This window comes from Clytia hemisphaerica, unplaced genomic scaffold (genome assembly GCF_902728285.1).
Source record: "Clytia hemisphaerica strain Z4C2 unplaced genomic scaffold, Clytia hemisphaerica genome assembly, whole genome shotgun sequence".
Taxonomy (NCBI): domain Eukaryota; kingdom Metazoa; phylum Cnidaria; class Hydrozoa; order Leptothecata; family Clytiidae; genus Clytia; species Clytia hemisphaerica.
Genome location: NW_027103286.1, coordinates 1,752,582 through 1,776,517, shown reverse-complemented (window position 1 = coordinate 1,776,517; position 23,936 = coordinate 1,752,582). Strand labels below are relative to the sequence as shown.

Genomic DNA, 23,936 nt, shown 5'->3' with positions numbered 1-23,936 from the left:
AAATTCAATGTTGAAATGCTGAGTGTTTGTGTGAGTGATCCGAAAAAATATCTTAATGACTTTTAAACTAAATAGTAGAGGACATGTTGCTCTCGTGTATAGCGTGGGCCTTTGTAATATTAGTTTAAAAAAATGAAGAAATTGAGAAAATGAACAAATCAAGAAAATGACAACTTCTTCTCACCATCATAACAATTATGGTTACGTTTTGTCAATATCTTTTTTGAAACCCCATGAAAACATATTTTGTTTTTAAGTTCCTTTCTTTTTCTTCTTCTTGTTTTTGTACCATGAAATGTACTATAAGTTGAATGTGCTGAACTGGTTTCCTTGGTGAACGTGTTCAGCTTTGGCAATTTACAGTAACTTTTAAACTAACGTTTTTGGGTATCGATTGAACTTTTTCATAATCTCTCATTTCTTTTACCTGGAAGCCTACATAGACCTTGAGTGATAAAGCGATATAAAAAGTTATAATAACATATGATACTATTTTTTTATAACAACCTAAAAATTTTTCGAAACCTTTGGATGTTCTTAGCCTTTTGAGACCTAAACCTAAAAATATTCTTAAGATGTTCTCATTTCCACCATTTTTTGAATATTTTTATGCTTTTTCCTTAGAAACAGAGTCTGCAAAGTCTGAAAATTTTCTTAACTTGTTTTCGCAATATTGGCTGTCGAAGCCTTATGTTCTTTGTTCTTATTAAAAAACATTTTCTCTGACACACCTTTAAGCTTTAAAGTTTGGGATTTTCTTCGAATCTGAAGGTCAGATGACCCAATTGATCATTTCTACGTAAAATCATAAAGTAGATAACAGAATTCTTCAGAAAAAAAGTTTCAATTATCAAAATAAGTACTCCTTTGAATTGTCATACCAGTGGTGTTTTTTAAGAAACCAGTAAAATTTTGAGCCTCATTATTGCTATCGTATGCTGTTCCACTCAGTGACTGTAGATTTAACTTTAAAATCATCATCCATTTAGACATTGCAGTAGTCTGGACCTTTATTTTGTTCTTACTTTGTTCTTAGCTTAATCCATAAGATTTAACTTTTAAAGGAAGCGTTTAATCATCAATCCTTCTTATAAAGGTTGGCTATATTTTGAAAACAATAAAAAATGTATAATATTGTTGACTCTTATGTGCTTTAGATAGGAAGTTTGAAGAAGAGATTTTGATCTTCTTTATCTTTTTATTTCCATTGTTGGCATCTAGTGGCCTTCTTGTTAGTCTACGGATGTTTATGTTGAAGAGATATACTCTTTTCATTTATAAGAACAATTTTATACAACAATATGAGGCTTAAATTTGGCATAAATTAGGAACAATTTAAGAACATAATTCTGACTTAAGATATTTAGATTTTAATGGAAAAAAAAAGAACACGATAAGAACAATTACAGGCACAAATTGTTGAAAAAATAAGAACAGCCGAGCCTGAACAGAGATTTACTGGTTCTTACAAAAAAAGGAATGTATACTTGAGATTTGGCTCATAACATGAAGGAAATTGAATGTATCCTCTCACGGACAAATCTTTGTTTTTTTTACACTTTTTAACTTTTTTTTTCCAAAAAAAAACATTAGAAAGCTTTCTTCCTTTTTTTCGAAATCGAAAGTTTACCCACTAGCCAATTTGTTAAATTCCGAGAATTCACAATTTTGAGATAATGTCTTTTCTAGACGACCTTGCGTTATCACAATTTTATTTTGATAATTTTTTGGGAAAATTTCCTCAATGTAGAATAAACCACCTTGATGTAACCCTTTCTATTGTTTTTAGTCGAAACAGAAAAGAAAGATTAAAAAGTTTCTTTTTTTGTTGCGAAGAAGAAAAAAATCGTCTAAACTGTCTTATCTCTCTTCATGTGGCGAGGACTAAATTCTTCCCTGGAAAATTTTTTTGAGAGAGAAAAGGGACTACTTCATGGGCACGATTGTATTCCATCACGGAAAAACTAATATTTGAGGTTGATATTTATGTTGTTTGCTGGGCAACAATAGCGCCATAATGCTAGCATTGATTTGGTTGACATGGCAACTGATGAGATAACTACATTATTACGTGAATAAGCAAAATAATTAACGATCGAGTTTTCCTCTGTTATTTTTCTCTCTCCTCATTTGGTTAGCTTTGACTTGTTGTGTTTTAAATTTTTATGTAATGAAGCATTTCTTGTATGTGTTTTCGAAATTTATTGATTTTTCAACCGTCTGTTTTCTAGATATTGAGATAATGAACTAAAACGGACAATATTGCCACAATGTGTTCGAAATATGTTTTGGTACATGGTATCATTTTCTTGTTGGTTATTGACAAAACCTTTTCAAATCAGGTATGCTAGTTTTGTTTATTTAGTTTATCTTTTCCTGTCCATGACTTGAAACGAGTCAACTCTTAAGTGTTTTGAAAGATGACATATAGCTCCCCTCTATATGGTTTGATAAAGATACTATTTTTTTCACAACTTTCAAATAATAAGTTGAGTAATGTTATTTTAAAGCTGAAGCTTGAAGATTCTTTTATACGCTCTGGTCCCACACTCTTTTTTTGCTGAATTTTACAAATCTCCTCAAACCTTTTTAATGGTTTAACTTTTAAAATCTAGGTATATGAAGCTTTATTAATTTTAGAAGAGTTTATAACTTTTTTATGACACCAAAATAATTTTCTAATTCTAAAGTTTGAAATTTCCAACTTTGTCAGCAAAATAACAGCCTATACAAAAGTCAATTAATAGGACAGGGTATAATTTGTATACTTTCAAAAACTGATTACATACTGCTTACAATTTAACACTATAGATTGTAGAGAGTTTGTTCCCATCCATAAATTTGCATGGAATCTTTCATATGTACACCCCTGTCTCTCAGCCCCGGCCGAACCTTTTTCTTCGGTGGGGATAAAAATTCCTATTGAAATCCAAATGGGGAGAGCAATTCTATTGTTCCAAGGTTCAAAAATCCAGTGGGGATGGTTTTGCAGTGCAATTTCGAAACATTAAATTTCGAGTGGGGATGAAATCAAAGTCAATTTCCCAGCGGGGCTGAAATTCAAGGCTATTTTCCTCTTCAGGGACAAAATTTTTGCCAAATTTTCCAGTGGGGCTAGGGTCCCAGCGGGTCTGTGACACAGGGGTGTATAAGTATACCCAAATCTCGTACTCAGAGCCACTTGTATCACTTCTTAACTTGAGTGATGATGGACGTGATACAACCGAAAGTGCTACACGCTTTTTTTATAAGAATGGTGTTTTTCCAATTCATCATGAATATATTCTTAACTTTTTGGGAAATATCAGCCTGAAATATTCTTACAGTATTCTTAGGTTTGGATCCAAACCCAGCCAAAGTCTAGTATGTTATACATACCCCCGGGGGGGTACTAGGGTTGGCGAATGAGGGGTATGTGCGGACGGGACCTCCGAAAACCAACCCTTAGAGACTGATTTTTGCTGAAAAGGTGACCCTTAGAGAGACTTTTTGAAATTTTTTTTTCGATTTTTGAAAAAAGTCATACCCTTAGAGAGACTTTATTACAATTTTTTCTCTGGAAATCAAAAAATTTCCTAAAAATCTTGAATTTTCCGACCCTTAGAGAGACTTTGAAAGGTGAAAAAACCGACCCTTACCGTCCGCACATTCCCATCATCCATTTTTGCCTAAGTACCCCCCCCCCGGTACATACCTCAAGCAAAAATTAGGTTCAGTTGCCAAATTCCATGATGGTGGTATTCTTAGCATGTTCTTAATTTTTTGGCCAATTTCATCATAAATATTCTTATAAAGTATTTTCTTATAATAAAAAGTGTGTATAGAAAAGTGAACTAAGGGAGTGGGTTTGAGTTTGAAGTATACCCCTATCTCACTTAATACTGGTAGTAGAATAAATTTCCCAACGGAAAATGGAAAAGTGTGCATGGTAAAATCTTCAAGTTTTTTGCAAAATATTCCGTTGTTTCAATCAGATTGAGTGTAGAATTTAGCTAAAGATTGGCCAGATTGGCCCTTCTTAATACACTTTTTTACAAAATTAATACATAATTTCATCCAAAATTTTTAAAGCGTTTGTACGAGAGTGTAATTTCCTATGAAATTGGGTGTTCAAGAGTCCATAAAGCCTTCAAACGTTCTTAACATTTTGGCCATCGAAGCCTTATGGTGTTAAAAAAAACTATGTTACAGAAACAAATTTGGTGTACTTGCTGTAAAGAAGGAAATTGTTTCGTGGAGCTGGCCGTAATTGATATTTTCACGCTGTATCTTGATTTTAGACAGAAACGTGCTAAAAATACTCGCACTACAATAACACTGTGATAAGCGATCAGTACTCAATTAAAGAATTACAACCATGGCAATACAAACACAAAACTCATTTCTAGACCTCCTGTTCAACTCTCATTAACGTTTCTATTTATTGGGGAGGTAATAAAACCTTTTATACAATGGTCAAATAACCCATGATCTAATTAAATTGTCGTCTCATGAGCATTTTCGTCGTGCACTTTGCTTTCAATTAGACAGTAAGCCTCTTTTTCTAATTACAATAAACCGCTATCATTTTAACCTCTTTTTCGACTCAAACTCGTTAATTGAAGTAGCTTACTTTCAATGAAAACAGAAAAATAGGAAAATATAAATGTTAAAACGCAAAAATATCAGTAGCTTGAAGTTACCATGCCAAAAACTTCCGGGGGGGGTACTTAGGCAAATGGAGGGTACGGTATGTGCCGCCCTTAAGGGTACCAATCCACTAAGGGTCGGAGAAATAGGAAAACTTCAACTTTAGATAGAAATTTGGTCAAAGTTGGTCAAATTTGTCTCATTAACGGTTGTAAAATTCACAAAATTTTCCTTTGTTTTCTCCTTTTTAGTAAATGTCCAAGGGTCGAAAGGCGGCGGCACCCCCCCCCCCGGCGTTAGCTCACAGCCCTAGTACCCCCCGCAAAAACTATGAAATAAAGACCAACCAATCACTCCGAAAGGAGCTTTGACTTCCACTAGTGTTCTTAGTTTAGTGTGCATCACTCCCACCTATATGGTTGAAGAATTAAATCCAAGATTAATATAACAGATAATATCAGAAAGCAGCCATGGGCATCACTTTTTCGGTGGAACCTGCCCCTCCCCCCTGCACACAATGCCACATAACATTTTCAACAGCTATCTTTCTGCAGTGAGCTCTACCCAATCTTTTTTCGCTGACAGTTTTTTGTTTCTTCCATAGGACAATCAATATGGTGGGGTACTTAAGGATCAAAGATCAGGTACTTATATTAACACGAGAACTTTTTATTAAATCACATCCAAAATTTTTGAAGCCTTTGAATGCTCTTAAATTTTTGAGTTTGAAGCCTAAAAATGTTCTTAAAATGCTCTTAATTTCAACATTTTGTGAGTGTTCTCGTGCGATTTCCTAAAAAAATGGATGTTTTAGAGTCCGTAAAGCCTTTAAATGTTCTTAACTTGTTCTTAATATTTCTGTTATCGAAGCATCATGCTCTTATAAAAGACGTGTAAGATTTGGTCGACCCTTATATTTTTGTTCTTATCGACCTTATCAGTCCATTTATGGTAAAATATGAAGAAAGGGAATAAAATTTTTGGTTTTGGTTTTAATATTTTCCGGTTTTCCGATTTAAAGGACGTAAGGGGATAGCGTGGCTGTCTTTAAAGATGTTGTTATTGTTTCAAAATGTATTATAATCGTTTCTTGATTTAGAAATATGCACAGAGAAGGGTTTCAGTCACGCATTGAAAGAAAATAGTACGTAACTCTATTATAAGTTTTAATTGCAATCTTTATCAACAAACTTTCTACTTAGAATTTTACTATTGCTGTCTCCTGCTATTTTAATTTCCATTAGCGAATTCTTTGTGGATATAACCTTTTTCACGCCTTAAAACTATTTAAAATCAAAGAATCTAATTCTCGCTTGATTTCAAAACCCAGAAAATTTCCTTTGACACCCTTGAGAAACAGTGTAAACTGACCCTTGCTGACTCCCTTGGAACTAGGTACGTAAAATAAAAATGACTACCATTTTACTAATAATTTTTATTTTATCAAAAGTTTTCCTATCTACATCTCGTAATTTTCCTATCTACATCTCGTAATCTTTCTATCTGCATCTCGTATTTTTTAGAAGCGAAAATTAATCTACGCGATATCCACAGACGTTGCAATGTGACCAAATATGATGAATGTCGAATGACATCACCAACACTCAATCAGAACGTTTATTTCGTGATGTTGGAAGACTTGGAGCTGAGGAAATATTTCATGAGGGTCGTGATTGAGGATGTGATCCACACAGAAATGAATGAAACTGGTGAGAGCGACAACATCCTTAATGCATTTTTGTCGAGGGGGTCAAACAAAAACAGGCCCCGCGGAAGCGGGGAGACCGGAAAGAATTCAACCTCCCCACTTTTGAGCAAATGAGATTTCTTTCTCAAGTTCCTAGCGAATTTTATCTCATTTTGAGCCTTCAACCTCCCCACTTTTACGGTTGTTCCGCCGGGCCTGAAGAAAGTACTTATTTGGACTGTAAACTGTAATTTGGTGATTTTTCAGGAAACGAGCCTGGCAAAAGCATTCACTTAGCCTTTATACAGCAATCACATCAACATGAAATTAGTTCTGGATTTTTTTTGTTGGAAATACTCTAAACAACCTTCAAAATAATTTCCTTACAGCATGTTGGGGTATTGCATTTGAAGCGACGACATCACATTCAAAAGACGTCGTTTATTACAACAAAGCGAAAGTCGTTTCCAACCCTCTTAACCTTCTGAATGTAAGTTACATTTCTAGAACGAGAAATCTGTTTTAACCAATCAGAGTTAATACTTACGATATAGCACACTTCACACAACAGGTGTAGGGAGTACCCCTCCGAAAAAATATGTAAAAAGGAAGGATCGCACTATTTTCTATAACCTGAGAGATGTATTCAGATAATTTCAACTTAACGGATTCAAGTCGCGCTAAGTGTTCATTATTCGAGTATTGAAAACTGTAACGATGATGGTTCTGATTTTTTTATTTTGTTGTTTTTTCCTTACTCATAATATTCTTTTCCAAGAATCCTATCCACCCGAGTTGGTTTTTTCTTGATCTGTCTCTTTCAAAACATGCAAAACCAAAGATTTCCAAAATGGTGCTTGGTGCCTCTCTGCTTGATGCTCAGCAATTATGAGAAGGATCAAGGGTAAGTGGGGCAATCCAGGGAGAAAGAGTGGTGCCCTCCCCTACCTTCGGGTAGATAGCTATGTATCGAAATAGGAGCCTTCGTGTCTGCGGTCGCAGACTTGCTTACTAAAACATGCTATTTTTCCATTTCCAGACTCATTTTGACATCTATTACATGATGGGGTTTACCTATGACATCAAAATACTTTTATTACCCAATGGGAATTTCTTCAATTTTACTTGGAAAGCACCAGGTATGTTTAATTTCATTCTTTTTAAACACGTTGTCTAGGTGCTAAGGAACGTCCTTTATTTTGCACTGCATTTTCGAGGCCACCATATCAAAGATTTTCATTTTCAAAAGTGTTTTTTTTTAAACGAACCAGGTCTTAGACTTTGTAGCGATTTTAGTTAAAAGGTAGAGCTTTCAATCTTCGAGAAAACCAAGCGCTCCTTGAATGGAGCTTGAACCCTCTCTGCCTATTCTTTGTAATATGAAGAGTAGATTGAAGTATAAGTGCGATAATGCAGGAAGGGAAAGTCACGTTTTCTACCTACTCCTTTTGGTAGATAAGATGTTCCCCTCTCCCGACTGTTGTCGAAGCTAACGTTTTTGACTGTGTTAACTTTTCAGGGCGCTGTGAAATTTTAATACTGGATGAAATTCATGACAGTAAGTTGACTATACCTTTCTTATTCAAAGAATTCTTTCTTTCTTTTTACATTGCTTGAGTCATGGACCCAAGGGAAGGCTAGCTCCCCGCCATTTCAAGGGGGGCGCTGAAAAGGAACATGATAATAATTTCGTAAAACTAGCTTAAGGAGTGCTCATTGAACCGTAAGAAGGGTACTCATTTATTATGAAAATGATATATACCTTATACAAGTATCTTGCATTGTATTCGGTAAAATATTGATTCCTTTTCTGCTCGTTTCACTCGCAATTTAATTATAGGGATTATAGGAGCCCATAAATTTTTTCCCACTACACCACTGACTATTAATGTTCTGTTTCGATGTCCTTATTTAGAACTGAAGAAAATGAATGAATACCGAAAATGTCTCGATCATCTTGGTGAGTATACTTTTATACCAATATACATATCAATATACATAGGTTTTCACTTTATGACGAGCCTGATGAGACTATTTAAACTTGTCTTCGTCTTTCAAACTTCGAACTGATAATTTTTTATGACGCTTAGTTCAGTGAATGCAATATTTTCTTTTCGATTTAATGAGTTTGGTTGGTTTTTTGAAAGACTGTAGATTTCTTTTTTCAGAACTGAAGCTTCGAAGATATCTTTTCTTCAACATTTTGAAAATCAAACCTCATTTTTACGTGGTGGACTTGCCACCCTTATTCTTTAGCAACTTTTAGTCATTTGAACTCGGTGAAAGTCACAAAGAACAACCTTATAGACTGACCACACGGCATGTGTGGTCGTGGTGTCAGTTTGGGAATTTCCAAAACCGTTTTACTATTTTGGAGAACTTTTTAAAGTCCATATTTTAATGGGATAAATTTTCGCGGGCGATTAACTTTTGCGGCTGTTGCGGATTTGGGTGTCATCCACTAAATTAAGTCCCAATGAAAATTTGATAAGGCCTTGTCCGTGAAATATCTTTTTTTTTAACTGAAAAACGTCAAAGAAACTAATTTTTAGATATTTACTGATATCTTATCGGGGAAAAAAATGTCGGGGGAAAGTGACGAAAATGCTAGGTGACGAAATTTTTCCACGACGAAAAAAAAACCAACTAAATAAAACTCCGACATTCCCCCCCCCCCCACAAGGTATCAGAGAAACACTAATAATGCGTATTTCAACAACCAACACGCATGTTTGGTTGCAAAAGTCATAAAATCATGAAAATGTTGTCTCCCAATAGTGCCATCCGCGAAATTTAATCCCCGCGAAAATTTATGGTAATGTTCAATCATTTTTCTTTGTAATAGACGTTCAAGTCAACCTTGATTTTGCGAAGAACGTATGTCAAACACATGAAAAGAAAGAGGATTTTTACGATTTGTTAAAAGATCGAGTACACGTGGTCAACTGTACACCAACAGTATTGGACATTCATCCGCCATCTCCCATACCTCTAACGAAACCTGATCGAAAATCATACATGCTGACCGTCAGTTTATCAATAGTTGCTTCGGTCATTTTGCTCCTCTTGATCCTTCTCATCGTTTTTGCCAAGACAAAGAAATTGTGGTCGCTTCATAGACTATTTATGTTTGGCTTTGGATCGAAATCATCGCAAGAGCCTTTGATTGGACGTGATAAAGGTAAGATCTGTCAGTTCTATCTTATCCTGTTTCACTTGATGTTTCGTTTCACCTCTGTACATTCCTAGGTTGTTAGTCAGCCAAGTTCTATCCAAATACATATTCATTCCAGCCTATTTACTTGGTAAATTTGGCCCATTTATTTACACACTAGCAACATAACTCTAGTTGAATTCTAGTGAAGATTTTTGGACCTACCCCGGTGGGGTGGAGGTCCTATAAATTAACCCGTGTTCGTTAGTTAGTTAGTTAGTTCGTTCGTTCGTTAGTTACCAACTTTTCTCGAGATTGGCTCATTCAATTTTTCTGATTTTTTGCACAAAGGTGCATTACTATAAACCCTCGAATGTGACGGAGCCCGATTTTCGAAAAAAAAATTTTTCCGGCCGGTAGAACCGGAAATGTCCCGAAAAAAGCGGTTTTTTGAGATTTTCTCGAGATTTTATCATTAGTTTTTTGCGATTTTTTGCACATAGATGCACATTAGTACTGCCGAAAAGGTGTCGAAAACCGTTTGCCGAAAAAAAATTTTTTCCGGTCTGTAGAACCGGAAATGTGCCGGAAATCGTCGTTTTTTCACATTTCCGTCACATTCTTTTCAACTTATTTAATTGTTTCTTTACAGAAAAATGTTCTTTATGATGATGCCCAAAACTTAGCATCGTTTGATTTCCAAAAAAATCATCCTTTGAATCCGGAACTCCTTAAAAATCGCCGGAACAGCCGAAAACCGGCGTAAAACGGTTTTCCTTCATTTTTTCAACTTATACTCGACAGATTTTCATGATTTTTCTTTCACCGTTAAACATCGATGCGTTTCTTAATTGCTTTCTCCGTTCCAATAGATATATAAATCGAAATTTAAAATTATACATTACTTCCATTAAATTCTAATTATTCGTTTTATAAATAGGTAGGTCCATTACTGTCCATTAAAGTATTACTTGTTTCCACTGAAATTTGCTTCTGTATGACCATATTAATATTGGCCCTTCTCAATACATTCTCTATGGTTATATGCAACCGGGAATAAAATTTATTAAAGCTCTACAGTGCGTTTTGGACTGAATATAAGCTAATTAACATACTTTACATTTACAGAAAGTCTGACAGCTATGATTATACAAAAAGCTGGATGCGAAATTCTCGAGAAATTTACCCAAGAATTCGCCTCTTTTCTTCAATCATATGGCATCAAAGTAAAGATGACGTCGTCAAATGACCACGTGATTGATGCAGAAGGAGGTATTGCGTCATACTTGCAAAACAACATCAAATCGTGTGACGTTGTGTTCATTATGATTACAAACGATGAAGGTATAGGAGATAATGTATTACATTTGTTTTGTTTTTGAATTGAAGAACTGTCAGGTTTATGTGCCGAATACCTCTCCACGTGACAAGAACAATTACATTGCATTGCTGGAAACGATAAGTTGCATATCTCTTTCAACTATCGAAAACATTGAATTCAAAGTTTGTGTTGAAATTTGTGATATATTTTTATCAGATGATGTAAAATATAAAAAGCCTATACAAATGATGTCGGTCATGAAATCTAACGATTTTAATTCTTTTTCTTTACTTTCTGCAGGAGGTAACAAGACAAAACATAAAACCTACGAATTCGCCATCAAAATGATGGAAGGTTTTGTTCTCCACGATTGTGCGCAAACTCCCTACGTTCCCATCTACCTGACACCCTACGACCAAGCCGTCAAACATTTCCCGCCATTTTTGAAAGCATCAACTGGATATGGTTACCAGCTTCCTGAGAACATTTCCCGTATGATGAAGAAATTATTCAAAATGGTAGACAAAAGTAAAGACAGACGTATTAAAGACAATGAATTCATGAAACGGTTAAAAGAGTTTTCGAAAGGATTTCTGACCGCTTCCCATACTGGTTGTAATAAAGAATATTGTAATAAGGTAATGCATAACATATTTTCATAGAGCATTCAGCTATGGTGTTCAAGTCTCTAGCTGGGTCATACCAAAGACTTCGTACTTAATACAAAGTGGTACTTGATGCTTAGCAATTAAGGGGAAGGAAAGTTAAGGGCAAGCTCGAGGGCAAGTGGAGCAATTCAGGGAGAAAGAGTGGCGGCTTTCGAAGGAGGAGCCTTCATGTTGCCTCCGACTGTGGTCACAGACTTTACTTGAAAAACATTATTACTGAATTTTACCCATAAAAAATTCGTCACTTTTTTGGTCTAAATATTACAATACTTTTTCCATGTTTCCTTTTAAGGGTGAGCAATGCACTATATCTGACAACCTTTCTTCAATATGGGCATCCACAGTTTATTCGAAATGGCCTTCACAAGATTCTATAGACGAACCAAAGTCAAAGAGACTTGATCTTGATGAAATATACGAACTCGAGCAGTCTTCATCGTTAGATTCTATAGGACACGAGAAAAAACAATTATGTATAGACTTTATTCAAAGAGATTCTTTAACGGACTCGATCAAATCTACAGGAGAAAGTTGTTCCCAAGAGCGAGATACTTTTTCGGATGATTTCAGTACTGAACTTAAAAGCAATTGGAAAAACGATGATCTTAACCCGGAACCAGAAACCAGAATTTCTATTAACGATGGTGAAAATACGAAGCGTGCCAGCGTTGAAACGACATCATTTGACGACGATAATGTTGATTCACAAAGTCATTTGTTGGCTTGACATGAGAATTGTTTAGATATTTGAGGTAACTTGAAAGATGGTTGCACAAGTTCAACAAACCTTTTCACAAAATCACGTCAGTGAGCAACGCTTCTATCTCGTTTTCAGACTATTTCTATGGTGATTGATCATCGAGTTTAAAGGGCTAGAGTATAGAATCTCCAACCTTTCTCAGGAAAGAAAAAGTGAAGCCACTTATTATCCATCCAGAACGCACCTAGAGAACGTGCCGCAATCATGACGACGGATTGTATATCTATTGGTTCCTTTGTTTTTGAGAATTGCATTTTTTTAATCTAGCGATAGACTTTACTTTCAATCCGGTGTTGGTGTAAAAACTGCGTGCCGGCGATCTGGATGGGAAATAAGTGGCTTCATTTCCCATGCAGGAGCCTCGAGTCTAGCCCTTCGGGCTTGGAAGTCAATGTGATTGATTCCCAGAGGAAACTTCTAATGGGCAGATGTTTAGTCTATTTATAAGAGTAACACTTGCTGACTCACGGGATTTCATCACCTTAGCAATGGTTTCAAATTGTGGCGTTTTGAAGATTTGTCTATGTCGCGAGAAAGTTATGTCCAATTTTTATTAAAAAAAGAAAAAGGCGAAAGAACTGCTGTAGGTTGACTAACCTCAAATAATTTCAGATTGTCATAAAAAAAAATCTAACTGAACCAGTTTTTTGTTGAAATGGAGATGATGGAGATAGCATTTGTATTACCGTTCACAGTTGTTTGTATATACGCAAGGGATTTATCGCCGTGTAAATAATTTCTAATGTATTTTAAATGTTGTTTTCATAAATATATAATTTTTATTTCTAAGTAATCAATCATCATCAATTTATCTTCCGGGATAAAATGAATCAGCCATAAAAAGTCCCGGTGAGGAAAAACATTTCAAAATTTCATCCTTGTTGAGAAACTTTACGACAAATACCCAATAGACCTAACAATCCCAATATTCTTTTTCTGGTGAAAAGTGAGATTATTAACGAAGGAAGTTACCTGACAATAATTTCAAGGAAAAAGACTTCTCAATGAAAGAGGGGAAAAAGTTTCACTTGGAAAGAATGATGTAGATTTTGGAAAAGGTTTATCTTCTTACTATCAAAAAAACATAAGATTTACAATTTATAAATTCTTTTTTGAAAGGGTATATAAAATTCTGAACGATTTTTTACAAGGCAAAAATTATAATAAAACACAATTAACAAATTACAGCTTTTGAGTATTTAGTAGAAGTTACTCTCTAGAATGGCAAAGGTCTAATGGGGCACACCCAGTATCTACCAAACTTTTACAACTGTCCTATGATGCATTCTGTTAGAGCATCAACACACCCCTGTCTCGATGATCTGGTGAAAGTTTTTTTGACATCGGGAAGAAACAATATGGTACTGAATGAGAGTGAATCGAAACGAATATTTATTCGTAAAGTAATCAAAACATAAAGCACATTTTCTTTGAACGATATTTCGATCTTTAGGTCTTTATCAAATGAAGTGAAAACTTGAGATCTGTAAAGATCGAAGTATCGTTCAAAGAAAATGTGTTTTGATCCACACAATCTTGGCTTATTATGTTTGATTCATTCTTAAAATATTTATTCTTCAAGTAGGAGACTACTACCGTATCATGTAAAAAGAGGATAACTTTAAGTTAAAATTTGGCATAATCAATTTGATCCAAATTTGAAATTAGTTCTGTCTATTTTCCTATACTCCTCCCTCACTCAAAATATTTCAAAGTTTTTTCCATCTTAATTCAGTGCAGTGTGGTAAATGAAGCAAAATGCTAAATAAATTAAACTTAGAAAAATAATATAACATCTATATAAATTGCAACATAAAATTTAATTTAACTCTACACGAAAATAGTTATTGATTACATTTTGTTAGAGCTTCACATTTATTGATCCAATGACATTAATCAATGTAACATTTCATATCGGGGCTACCTCACCTGAATAATGATAACAAAAAAGAAGAAAACAAGTCAAAAAAAAATCAGCAACAGTCGTCCGTTTAAATCTTTGATGGCGTTGTCGTAGAGTTTGTCGGTGGTAAAATAGTCGTCACGTTTTTAACTGGTGTAGAAGCAGTCGTTTTAAAAGTTGTTTGAATTGTCGTCTTGATGGTCGTCATTATTTTTGTCGTTATCGTTGTTGTGGTTGTTGTCGGTGGAGAAGTTGTCTTACCGCCTCCGCCACCGCCACTTGATGATGAATTGGAAGGTGAGAAGACGCCCACTTCATAGAGAATGACGAGTGTGATGATAGATAGGATGACAAAGAGAACACAGGACAAGATCAAACACATCTTTTTGTTTTGCCACCACATCTTCCGCCGAACTTTCTTTGCTGAACGAGCGAACGACTCCGACTATAAAAGACAGAAAGAAACTCATAAATGATATTTCCCTATACTGCTCAGAGTGCACTCCTTTTCACTCATTTCTGCCCACCTGTTGTTCGCAGTAAGTAGTGCGGGGCTAATATAACAGTGTAGAAATTCCATTTCTCTAGGAGCGTCTTAACTCTTTTTTGAATTTTTTTTTAAAAAGAGTAAGGTAAGGTCGGGCAAAAAGTTGTGGTTGATTAGTACAAGCAGTAACACAAGCAGTCCGAGGTATTGATTTGACACAAATGAGTTATCCATTTTATGAGCAGCAATCAAGAGGGGAAAGAAATATTGTCAAGAGCCGGTGAAATTAAGAGACGTACCGATTTCGATAGATCTTCTGTTTTGTCAACCAACACATCTAGCTTTTCACCACGTTCAAGAAGTTTCCCTGAAATCGCAAAAAAGAAAAGAATTCTAGTTGAATACCATGGACAATCTGTTTTTTCTTAGACTTTTAAGTGGAAAAAAAAACACACAGTGAAATTGTTAAGTTGCACGGACACTTTACCGGTAAATCTGGGTGAAATTTTACTGAAGTTTTGGCTTTTTAAATACCTTAAGTGGATTAATTTTGGCGTGGATTTAATTTGGCGATTGGCAAAAATAAAAATTTTGGCGGTGATTTAAATTGGCGAATAATCAATTTTGTAAAATTTAGTGGGGATTTAATTTGGTAAATGGGAAGGTTTTAGTCTCTGGTAAACTAAAAAATACTAAGAAGTGGTATTTTACTAAGAAATGCATATTCCCCATAGAATTTCTATCTTATAAAGTTATATTTCAAAAATCACCATGTAAAATACATGACTAAAAGTTTCATGCTACATTCGCAATCATCCGACGATTTTAGTTATGTGTTTTCCATGGTGATTTTTTAAATATAATTTTATGAATTTGTTCGACGAAGAGTATAGAGCACTCTTTTAATGGTTGTTCAACAAACACATTAGAATTTCTATCTTAAAAAAATTTCGTTAAATTTGGCCGGGATTTAATTTGGCAAATGGCCGATTTTTGAAATTTTGGCAGGGATTTAATTTGGCGATTTTAGACAAAATTCGCCAAATTGCCAAATTTAATCCCCGGCAAAATTTATCTGTAGCTGCTGCAATAGAATAGCTCTCTGTAATAAGCGATTTTTTTTCAGTAAGCAATATTTTAAGAGCATCAGAAAAAGAGAAAACCAGCGGAGTGGGTCTCTTTAAAATAGACAGAGATCTACTAAAATCCAAGAAATGAACCTCAAAAGTTACCCGAAAATCAAAGGGTTAACCTTCCAAAAAATCGACTACCGCGATAAAAGGGGACAAAATGTTTTCTGGAATAGCCCGAATATTTCCGGCCTTCCCTTATCTCAAGCGAACGCATCAGTTTTCGAGGTTTCCATTTAAACTATATCAAAAGATAAGGACCTGTGTTACGAAAGAAATCGCAGTAGGGTATTAAAGAGCCTTAAATAAAACCATGTCTGTTATCAGTTATATTAAGTTCAAAATAAACGTAATTTCTTGTTGGGAGTTTTTTTACTCCTAGGTGGATCATATTTTATTGCAACTCATTCCAATAGAAAACAAACAGGAATACTTGAACATAGGAAGAAAAAATTTCTTCTTCTTCATTCTTCTTCACTTTCATTTCAACAGAGGTGGTCTTCAAGGCACATCATTGAGTGTAACTGACTTTAGACCTTTAAAAGGCCAATTGTTTTATTTTTAGAATTTGAAGCAACCAAGGTTCTAAGCTAAGCGTTATTTTAGAGATAAATTTACATTGGGCTCTTCCAGAAAAAAAATGCGTTCATTGGGGGTGGAGGATATATTATTTTTTCAGTAGATTACCTCTCAGGACATTTTCATTTTTTACCCCTTGAACACCAAAATTTACCCCTGGACATCGCAGATTTACCCCCTGGACAATGCAATTTTTAGGATTTTTTTTTTGGGACCCCTGGACAATTCATCCTCCATCCCCTAAACGGATTTTTTTCGGAAAGAGCCCATTGGCTTGGCTGCAAACAAACTTGTAAAGATTTTGCCCCAGTTGGAGGTTATATATCTAGCTTCACACGAGAAAATTCGAAGCATTTTTAAGACTTTCCAAAGTAAAGGGTACAAGGTTTTAGCTCCGATAGTTGAAAGATTCAAAAAGCAGTATTTTGAAATAGAGACATGCTTTTTGACTGTTTAATTACTTTCAATTGAGCACCATTAAAAGAAGATTTTAGAAAATGAACATCTTTGTATAGAAGGAAAGAGAGAGAGAGGCAGGTTTATCTCACATGTATTGATCTTTCAAATCTCTTCTTTCGCACGCTTTAAACGTGCAGTAGAGTCCAAACCTTTTTTTTTGTGATCGAAAAATTACCGGATAAGGTTTGGGAGGGGGTTTGAATTGAAAGAAGTTTATTTGCCTGCATTAAGGAAAAAATAAAAAACATAGAATATGGGAATAAAGTAAAGAAAACTAGCCGGTACCCTGTGAAAGAAATTACATTTGATGATCAAAAATGTAATGAGAAGGTCTGAATTCAAATAGTCGAGAAAATAAGCTCTGACCATGTGTCGAGTTAAATATTTGAATATCTTCTGCATCATAATTAAATAATTAGAATTTTTTTTCAAATTTTTACCCCCTGGCTTCAATGAAAAGTTTTTATTTTTTTACTCTGGTCCTTGAGATACATGGCTACCCCATAACCTAGCCCAATTGGCTACCCTGCTTTTTAGACCAAGCCAAGAGTTTCAGGTTTCTATTTCGAGTGTTATGTCGATGAGAGATAGTTTTAAAGTTCAAGGTATTTTGAAGAGCAATAGGAGAACGGTTATTAAGAGATTCATGTACAAGTGTTATGTTGCATTTGAATATCCAGTACTGAAGTTTCGGGACTCCTAAGTTAACAAAGAGAGGATGAGATTCAGCATTGAAGTCTGAAAAAGTGATTATTCTGAGATAAGTGTGAGTGAAATATCGAATAATAGATTGTTTTATGTAACGTTAAAGGCATAAAGTGTCTTAGTTTTGCTAGTATACCATTTGCTTTTTTACTTAACTTAGATGCCAGTAGTTCAAAATAGTAATTCCACGAAAGAAATTCATCGAGAAGAGCTCCCAAATATTTACATGGGAAGAGAAAGTCAGGCCATGATAATCGATTTTTAAAAAGTTTAAAAGCATGTGTAATATTCCTACTTAACAGTAAGTAGGAATTACGGAACAATACTTCAGTTTTAGTTGCATTTAGTAGCTGGCAACCATGTCGAGAGGTTAATTAACGAATTTACATTAGTGTCCAGCATCAATTAATGGGGGATGGGGATTAAATAAATATCTTCACTCTTACAATTAAGAAGTGGTTGGCCATGTCCACCATAACTTTTTTTCACTCTGTGACACAACCTTCTCAGTTCTCATGCGAAAAGCCATAGAGATCCTTTCAATTAAATTCTTGATAAAGAGAGTTCGGCCACCCAGCAGATTTATGTAATGTGGAATCGACAAAAATTCGGAAGGCAAACGGTTAGATTGTCATAAAGCCGGGCTTATTAGTGCAGAATTATGGTAATCCCCTAAGGGACAATAAGAGTAATTAAGCCGTATAATTACAACTTAATTGGCAGTTGAAACATCTTGTAGTGAGGAACAGTTAACAATCTGAGCACTGGAACATTAAAAAGTTAGAGTCCACAAAGGTAGGTGTAACTATTATAAAAATAATATTTTTAAACATTGACATTCGCCCTCGTCTGAAACTGGCTGAAACGATAATCGGTACACCTATTTTCTGATTTAAACTAAAAATACTAGCTCTGTGGTGAAGGTTTCTAAAACAGTTGGAATTGTGACCATAAGGCGTCGATGATGGCCTTCAGTGGCTGTTGAAAAAAGTGTACAAGTTGAGTTTTCGAATGTTTAAAGTTTTATGTCTTACCAACTATTTGATAGCTTTAACTTTCTTTAATTGTTAGTTTTAGTTTTAGTTTTTAGTTAGTTAGTTTTTTCGTTTTTGGAGGTGATTACTCTTCTAGCAAACCACTGGGAGTTAGTCTTCCAAATTGTCTAGTTTCAATTTCGAATGAGCACCTACACAGAGAGAAATTCCCAACTTGACAGATACAATAATCTAATTTGATTTCTTTCTCTGTTTACAAAGAGAAGTAACAATCGACTTATTGATTATAATATAGATCTGATTAGTTTTAAATACAATTGAAATGAATAATTTTTAATGTCAGAACAGAATTCCATTCAAACTACAGTGATTATAATGACAAAAGTTATTTTTTTTCCTTACAGAATCTATGGCTAACAGAAGAAGAAGAAAATAAGAAGAAAACCAAGTAAATGAATTCAACAACAAGAACGCCAACTTATGGCGAACAAACACCAAGATGGGATATTCTTTTGGCGTCACAGTGCGCCATTATGGTCATGCATCTTATTCTCCAGCTAGTCATTTACCGTGCCAAACTCCAAGACAATCAATATCATTTAATCAAATTGTTATCACTATTTGATGCTATATTCACTGTCAAAGTAGTGGTATTCGCCTCCCTGATGATCATGGATGTGGAGAACGTATTAGTGTTCAAATTATTATCAGCAGGTGGGATGCTTACACACACTATGTCCCTATACGTCACTAATTTGGTGGTTATAGACCGTTACCTAGCCGTCGTCTATTGTTTGTCATACTACAGACTTGTAACGCGCAACAAAATTCATTTGGTCTTATTCACATTTGGTGTAATCACGGCTAGTGGGTTTTGTTGTATCCAATTCTTCAGTGATGCGACAGTGAACAAATTGAATCATTCAAGCTATGATCTTATTATTACTAGTAATATCATACGTATCGCTACGTGTATTAACATTTTCATTTTGGGAAAAATCACTTTAAAAGAGCGTAACAAAAGTGAAAATGCACTCCGAGAGTCCATGAAGTCAAACGGAATCGAAGCAGAAAAACTTTATTTTTGGAAAGGGTTGAAGAGAAGCATAAAAGATGTTTTACACTTGAATTTTTGGACTTGTGTCTGTTTATCACCGATATGTATAGTATCTTCCCTAATACCACTCAAAGTAGGCGATCAAGAAGAGTTATTCAGCAAAATAAACATTTATTTGAATGCCGTTCATACGATATCAAACCCAATCATCTACATGTTCAGTTTCACCAAAATTCGTAAATCATTATTCAAAAGAAATAATAGCGTCAGCCCAACAGAAATGTCAATTCGAAATTCTATGTTATACTCTTGAGTTCGAAAGAAGATGAAACACCAACACTTTGGTGACCTCCAGAATCAGAATCACGAATCATCAAAAACAAAAGAGTATTAGTATAACTATTTGCAGGGTCTCTGAACCTTTCAACGTACATGTGTCACCGTTTCCGAAAATTTTACTCATTAATGACCTTTCTTTATTCGGAAATACTTATTCAAATTCATATGGACGTATTAAAATATATTATATCACAGTCATAGCTGAAAAAGTTTTCACCTTTGAAAATAGAAGAAATCATCAAAAAGCTTTTAAATACAAGTACCAATTTATCTTTAACGTATCGAATCTATGACATGCTATTTTCACAGCCAATCGTGTGGCTGCAGATTACCAAATTGATTAGGAAGTAAAAAAAGATTTTGGCGAAGGTGATAAGGCTCTAAGGCAATATATTTTAGCTACAAATACCAAATCTTTAGAAGGAGACACACAAAAGAATAAACATTTCTATTCTCTCACTTACCAATGTTTTCTGTCATGACCGATTTGACTGTATCCACATCTTTTTGTAGGTTCTTTACTTTGCTGTTTGCTTCCACGTCACCTCTGTTGAAACGTCTCTATAATATATTCAATTGTTTTAGGATGGATAAGAAGTTTGACTCATGAAATGATCATTGAAATTATCCACAGGTGTGATTAGTGCTGCAATTGGGATATCGAATTGAATATAGCGCTTTCTTTATTTTTTTTATGATTTACTTTTAATCCAGCCTTTGTCTAAATACAACGCGAGTCATACATTTTGATGGGAAAGTGGGAATAATTTTTCATTCAAGAAATTCTTCTCTAGCCTTTTGATTTTGAACTCGAATGGTGCGACCGTTCGAATGCTCATTTTCATGGAAAGTTACGTCATGGATAGCCGTATTTAACAGTATAACAGTATTTAAAGATTTTACTATACACTCTTGTTATATATATAAGCATAACGTTTATAAGCATATACTTGGGCTCAAATTCGGTAAAAGAATAAGCATAATGCTAAGTATATCTCCAAGCTAAAATGTAAAAAAATTCGTTCTGCTTTTCTAAAATGCTGACCTTTTTAGGGTTACTTTTAAAGCTGTTTGAGCTTTCTTATCTTAGACCATAGATTTTCGCCTGCTGCTCCAAATTACAAAGATAACTTTCATTTTTTGAACCGAATCAATGTGTCGACTTTGAAATTTTCATGAAGCCAAAAAAAATTAACAAAACGAAGTCTAAGCTTATTAATAAGCATAAATTTAGGCTGAAAATGAGATTTTACTAAGCATATTGAGCCTCGACCAGATTTTCCCGTATGCTTATAAAAAAAGAGTGTATTTGAAAGAGCACGAAAATGTATAGGAACAAAATAGGTGTTTTTCATTTTATGCAAAGAGAAATTTTGGAAGCAGTATTACCATTTGCTGCATGAGTACTGGACTAAAATCATGTTTTAATTCGTATGCATTACAATGGAAAGCACGTTCACGTAGTGTACCACCCATGAACTTGTTCTTGATCTATATGTAGAAAGATAATGAGATAATTTAAATCAATATTCCCCTCTTTTTTCGTTTTTTCTGGATTCCTTAAATTATTAGAATCAAAAAAATATATCTTAGCTATATTTTCTACATACTTTGTTTTAAATTGCCTTTTTTAAGGTTGTAAAGTTTGGAAGCCTGATAATTTGGCCTGCATTTGGTAATTTTTTCCTTTAAATTAACTTGTTTATTTGGCATCTGAGAATATTCAATAATATTACTCTGTTTCAAAATGATTGAATCGAGAATCGAGTAAGCATTCAGTGAGCATGCAAAACGAACTAAACATGAATTGTGCATTCAAATAATACCATACCTCTGCCAGATAACCATATGGCATTGTTTTGCCCATTGATTCATCTGCCATGCATAGAAAAACAAGTCCTTGGCTGATCATCACATGGAAGACATAGCTGAAAGAAAATTGCAATGAACGTAACACTTTGTAATGATATTTTTAAAGAACATAATTTATTTATGACAAAAAAATTTCAGCATGCAAAGAGGAACGACATTTCGCTAGAGGACCCTGGCAGATAGCGTTTGAAAATTAACACTGTTAAAACCACGTGTCTTAAAATTTTGTGATTTTTAAAGCTTGTCAATTTTCAGGGATGAAAGAAGCCTGTTTCTCAAGAATGTAAAGAGGGGATGACATTTTGCTTAAGGACCCTGTCAGATGCAGACAAATAGATTTTTCTAATTATGCTACATTTCATTTATCCATAAAATCTTACCTTTCTGAAGTGTAAGAGCATTTCGAGTCTTGACTTGTATCTATACTTTGTAATATTTTGGTTGTTATTTGTTCAAAATTCCCATGATGTTCTGTAAAATCGACCAAAATAATTGGTCCTCTTGCTACCAAAGCATAATATATTGACATGATTGATTTTATTCTTGGAAATTATTATTTGAAATTGTCTCTAAACTGATAAAAAGAGAACAGATCTTCTCAAATTACAAACCCCTGAAAGAAGAACCAAATTTTCAGGTTTCAATAACAATAAGCTTGAGCTGTGAGGCAGATTTCTGCCTAAAAAAAATTACAGTAGGAAATTCCAATTTAGTGCTGTCCTCACTTAATAAAATTAAAACAAGTAAAGTAAAGAAAATTGCGTTTTTCTAAAAGTATGACTGACAACTGTAATAAGGCGGCAATCACAAATATCTTCATTTTGTGTCCTCATTGGGTCTAAAAAGTTGGTTAGTCATAAAAATCTTTGGGTTTTCTTAAATTTGGTCTGTGAGGCGGTTAAAGGGCGCTAACTGAGGCGAAGAAAAATGTTCGATAGTCAGCTAGCCAAAACGACCGTGTGTTTTGCGTGGTTTCAATTTAGGACCTTTGGCTTTGAACACTGACCTTTGACACAAAATGGTACATGTGATGATATACAATTAGTTAAAATGCTGGAAACGCGCTAGAAATCGCTCACAAAAAATTTACAATAATAAAATTTTTGAAGCAAAGGCAACATCGACACAAAAAGTCCGACAAATTTACCTATTTCCAACTCAATTTTACTCAATTTTCAAGAGCCGGTCGGTTGACACAAAATGAAGATATTTGTGATTGCTGCCTAATAACAGAATTTGATTGGCTGTGTTTTCAACGGTAGTTTTGAGCTAGAAAATTCAAATTCACAGTCCAAACTATGTTATTCATTTCCCAGCATTTGCCCATCCGTATTATAAAAGAAGAAATAGCATGTTATAGCATCTAATTATTTCTAATTTTTTTGTTGAATATCACCTAAATTTATCAAAAAAATACGCATTTCAACATTCATCTTAAAATCTCTTTTGTTGTTAAGTCAGGTTAAGTATCACCAGGGCTCAACGCCGAAAAAAAAATAAGTGGGCAGAACCGCCCTCGTAGTTTAATCCCGGGGTTGAAAAAACCTGGAAAAAACCTTTTTCTTACATATAATGTAGCTAAGGAATTTTAAAACACAGCATTTAAAGTGAAACAAGATGGGGGAGAAGTAGTGATTAGAGGTTTTTGTAATTAGACAGCATGACAAATGTTTGTTATATTTTAGCATAACAAAGACAAACTCAGGAGGTAAGGTAAATTGCCTTTTGACAACTTTTAACTATTTTTCTAATAAAGAATATCTTCAAACTTGACTTCACTGCGGATGGAAAGGCGAAAAGGTCTACTACTTCGATCATTATCGATTACTTAAATCCAGACGGTACTAATAGATAAATTCGATTATCGAAGTAATCGATAATGATCAAAGTAATCGAACGACCATTTATCGATTAACAATCAAATTTGAGTACTAAAATTTCAAAAAAATTGTGAGTCCTCGATCACTTTCTTAACAACCCTTCGACGAATCGATTACCGTTTGAGTACTTTGATTGTTAATGATTACTTTCGATAACTTCGATAACCAATTGATTGCTTCGATAACCAATTACTATGATATATCAGATCTTTTAGAAAAACCAAAAAAACCGACCTAAAACCAAAGCACAAAAAGAAGACCCGCTAAAAAGAAGACCCGCTAAAAAGAAGACCCGCTATAAATATTGACCT

The 23,936-nt window shown here is 34.4% G+C and overlaps 2 protein-coding genes across 3 annotated transcripts; one reads left to right on the top strand and one right to left on the bottom strand.

Moving 5' to 3' along the window:
- Positions 1-2,207: 2,207 nt before the first annotated feature.
- LOC136806657 (uncharacterized) lies at positions 2,208-13,012 on the top strand. Its single transcript, XM_067063246.1, has 12 exons — positions 2,208-2,342; positions 5,234-5,273; positions 5,729-5,773; positions 6,153-6,338; positions 6,706-6,806; positions 7,356-7,455; positions 7,836-7,874; positions 8,232-8,276; positions 9,162-9,497; positions 10,599-10,814; positions 11,092-11,429; positions 11,752-13,012. The coding sequence occupies exons 1-12, from the start codon at positions 2,271-2,273 to the stop codon at positions 12,184-12,186; spliced, it is 1,953 nt and encodes a 650-aa protein (XP_066919347.1). The 5' UTR covers positions 2,208-2,270; the 3' UTR covers positions 12,187-13,012.
- A 250-nt stretch (positions 13,013-13,262) lies between these two features.
- LOC136806669 (uncharacterized) lies at positions 13,263-22,336 on the bottom strand. Of its 2 annotated transcripts, XM_067063264.1 has the most exons (7): positions 22,126-22,336; positions 21,705-21,801; positions 21,263-21,364; positions 20,338-20,434; positions 14,909-14,976; positions 14,384-14,567; positions 13,263-14,148 (listed from the first exon to the last, which is right to left on the bottom strand). In XM_067063264.1, the coding sequence occupies exons 1-7, from the start codon at positions 22,272-22,274 to the stop codon at positions 14,129-14,131; spliced, it is 717 nt and encodes a 238-aa protein (XP_066919365.1). In that variant the 5' UTR covers positions 22,275-22,336; the 3' UTR covers positions 13,263-14,128. The 2 variants fall into 2 exon arrangements, with proteins under 2 accessions (XP_066919365.1, XP_066919357.1); XM_067063256.1 differs by having other exon boundaries at positions 13,263-14,567.
- Positions 22,337-23,936: the final 1,600 nt, after the last annotated feature.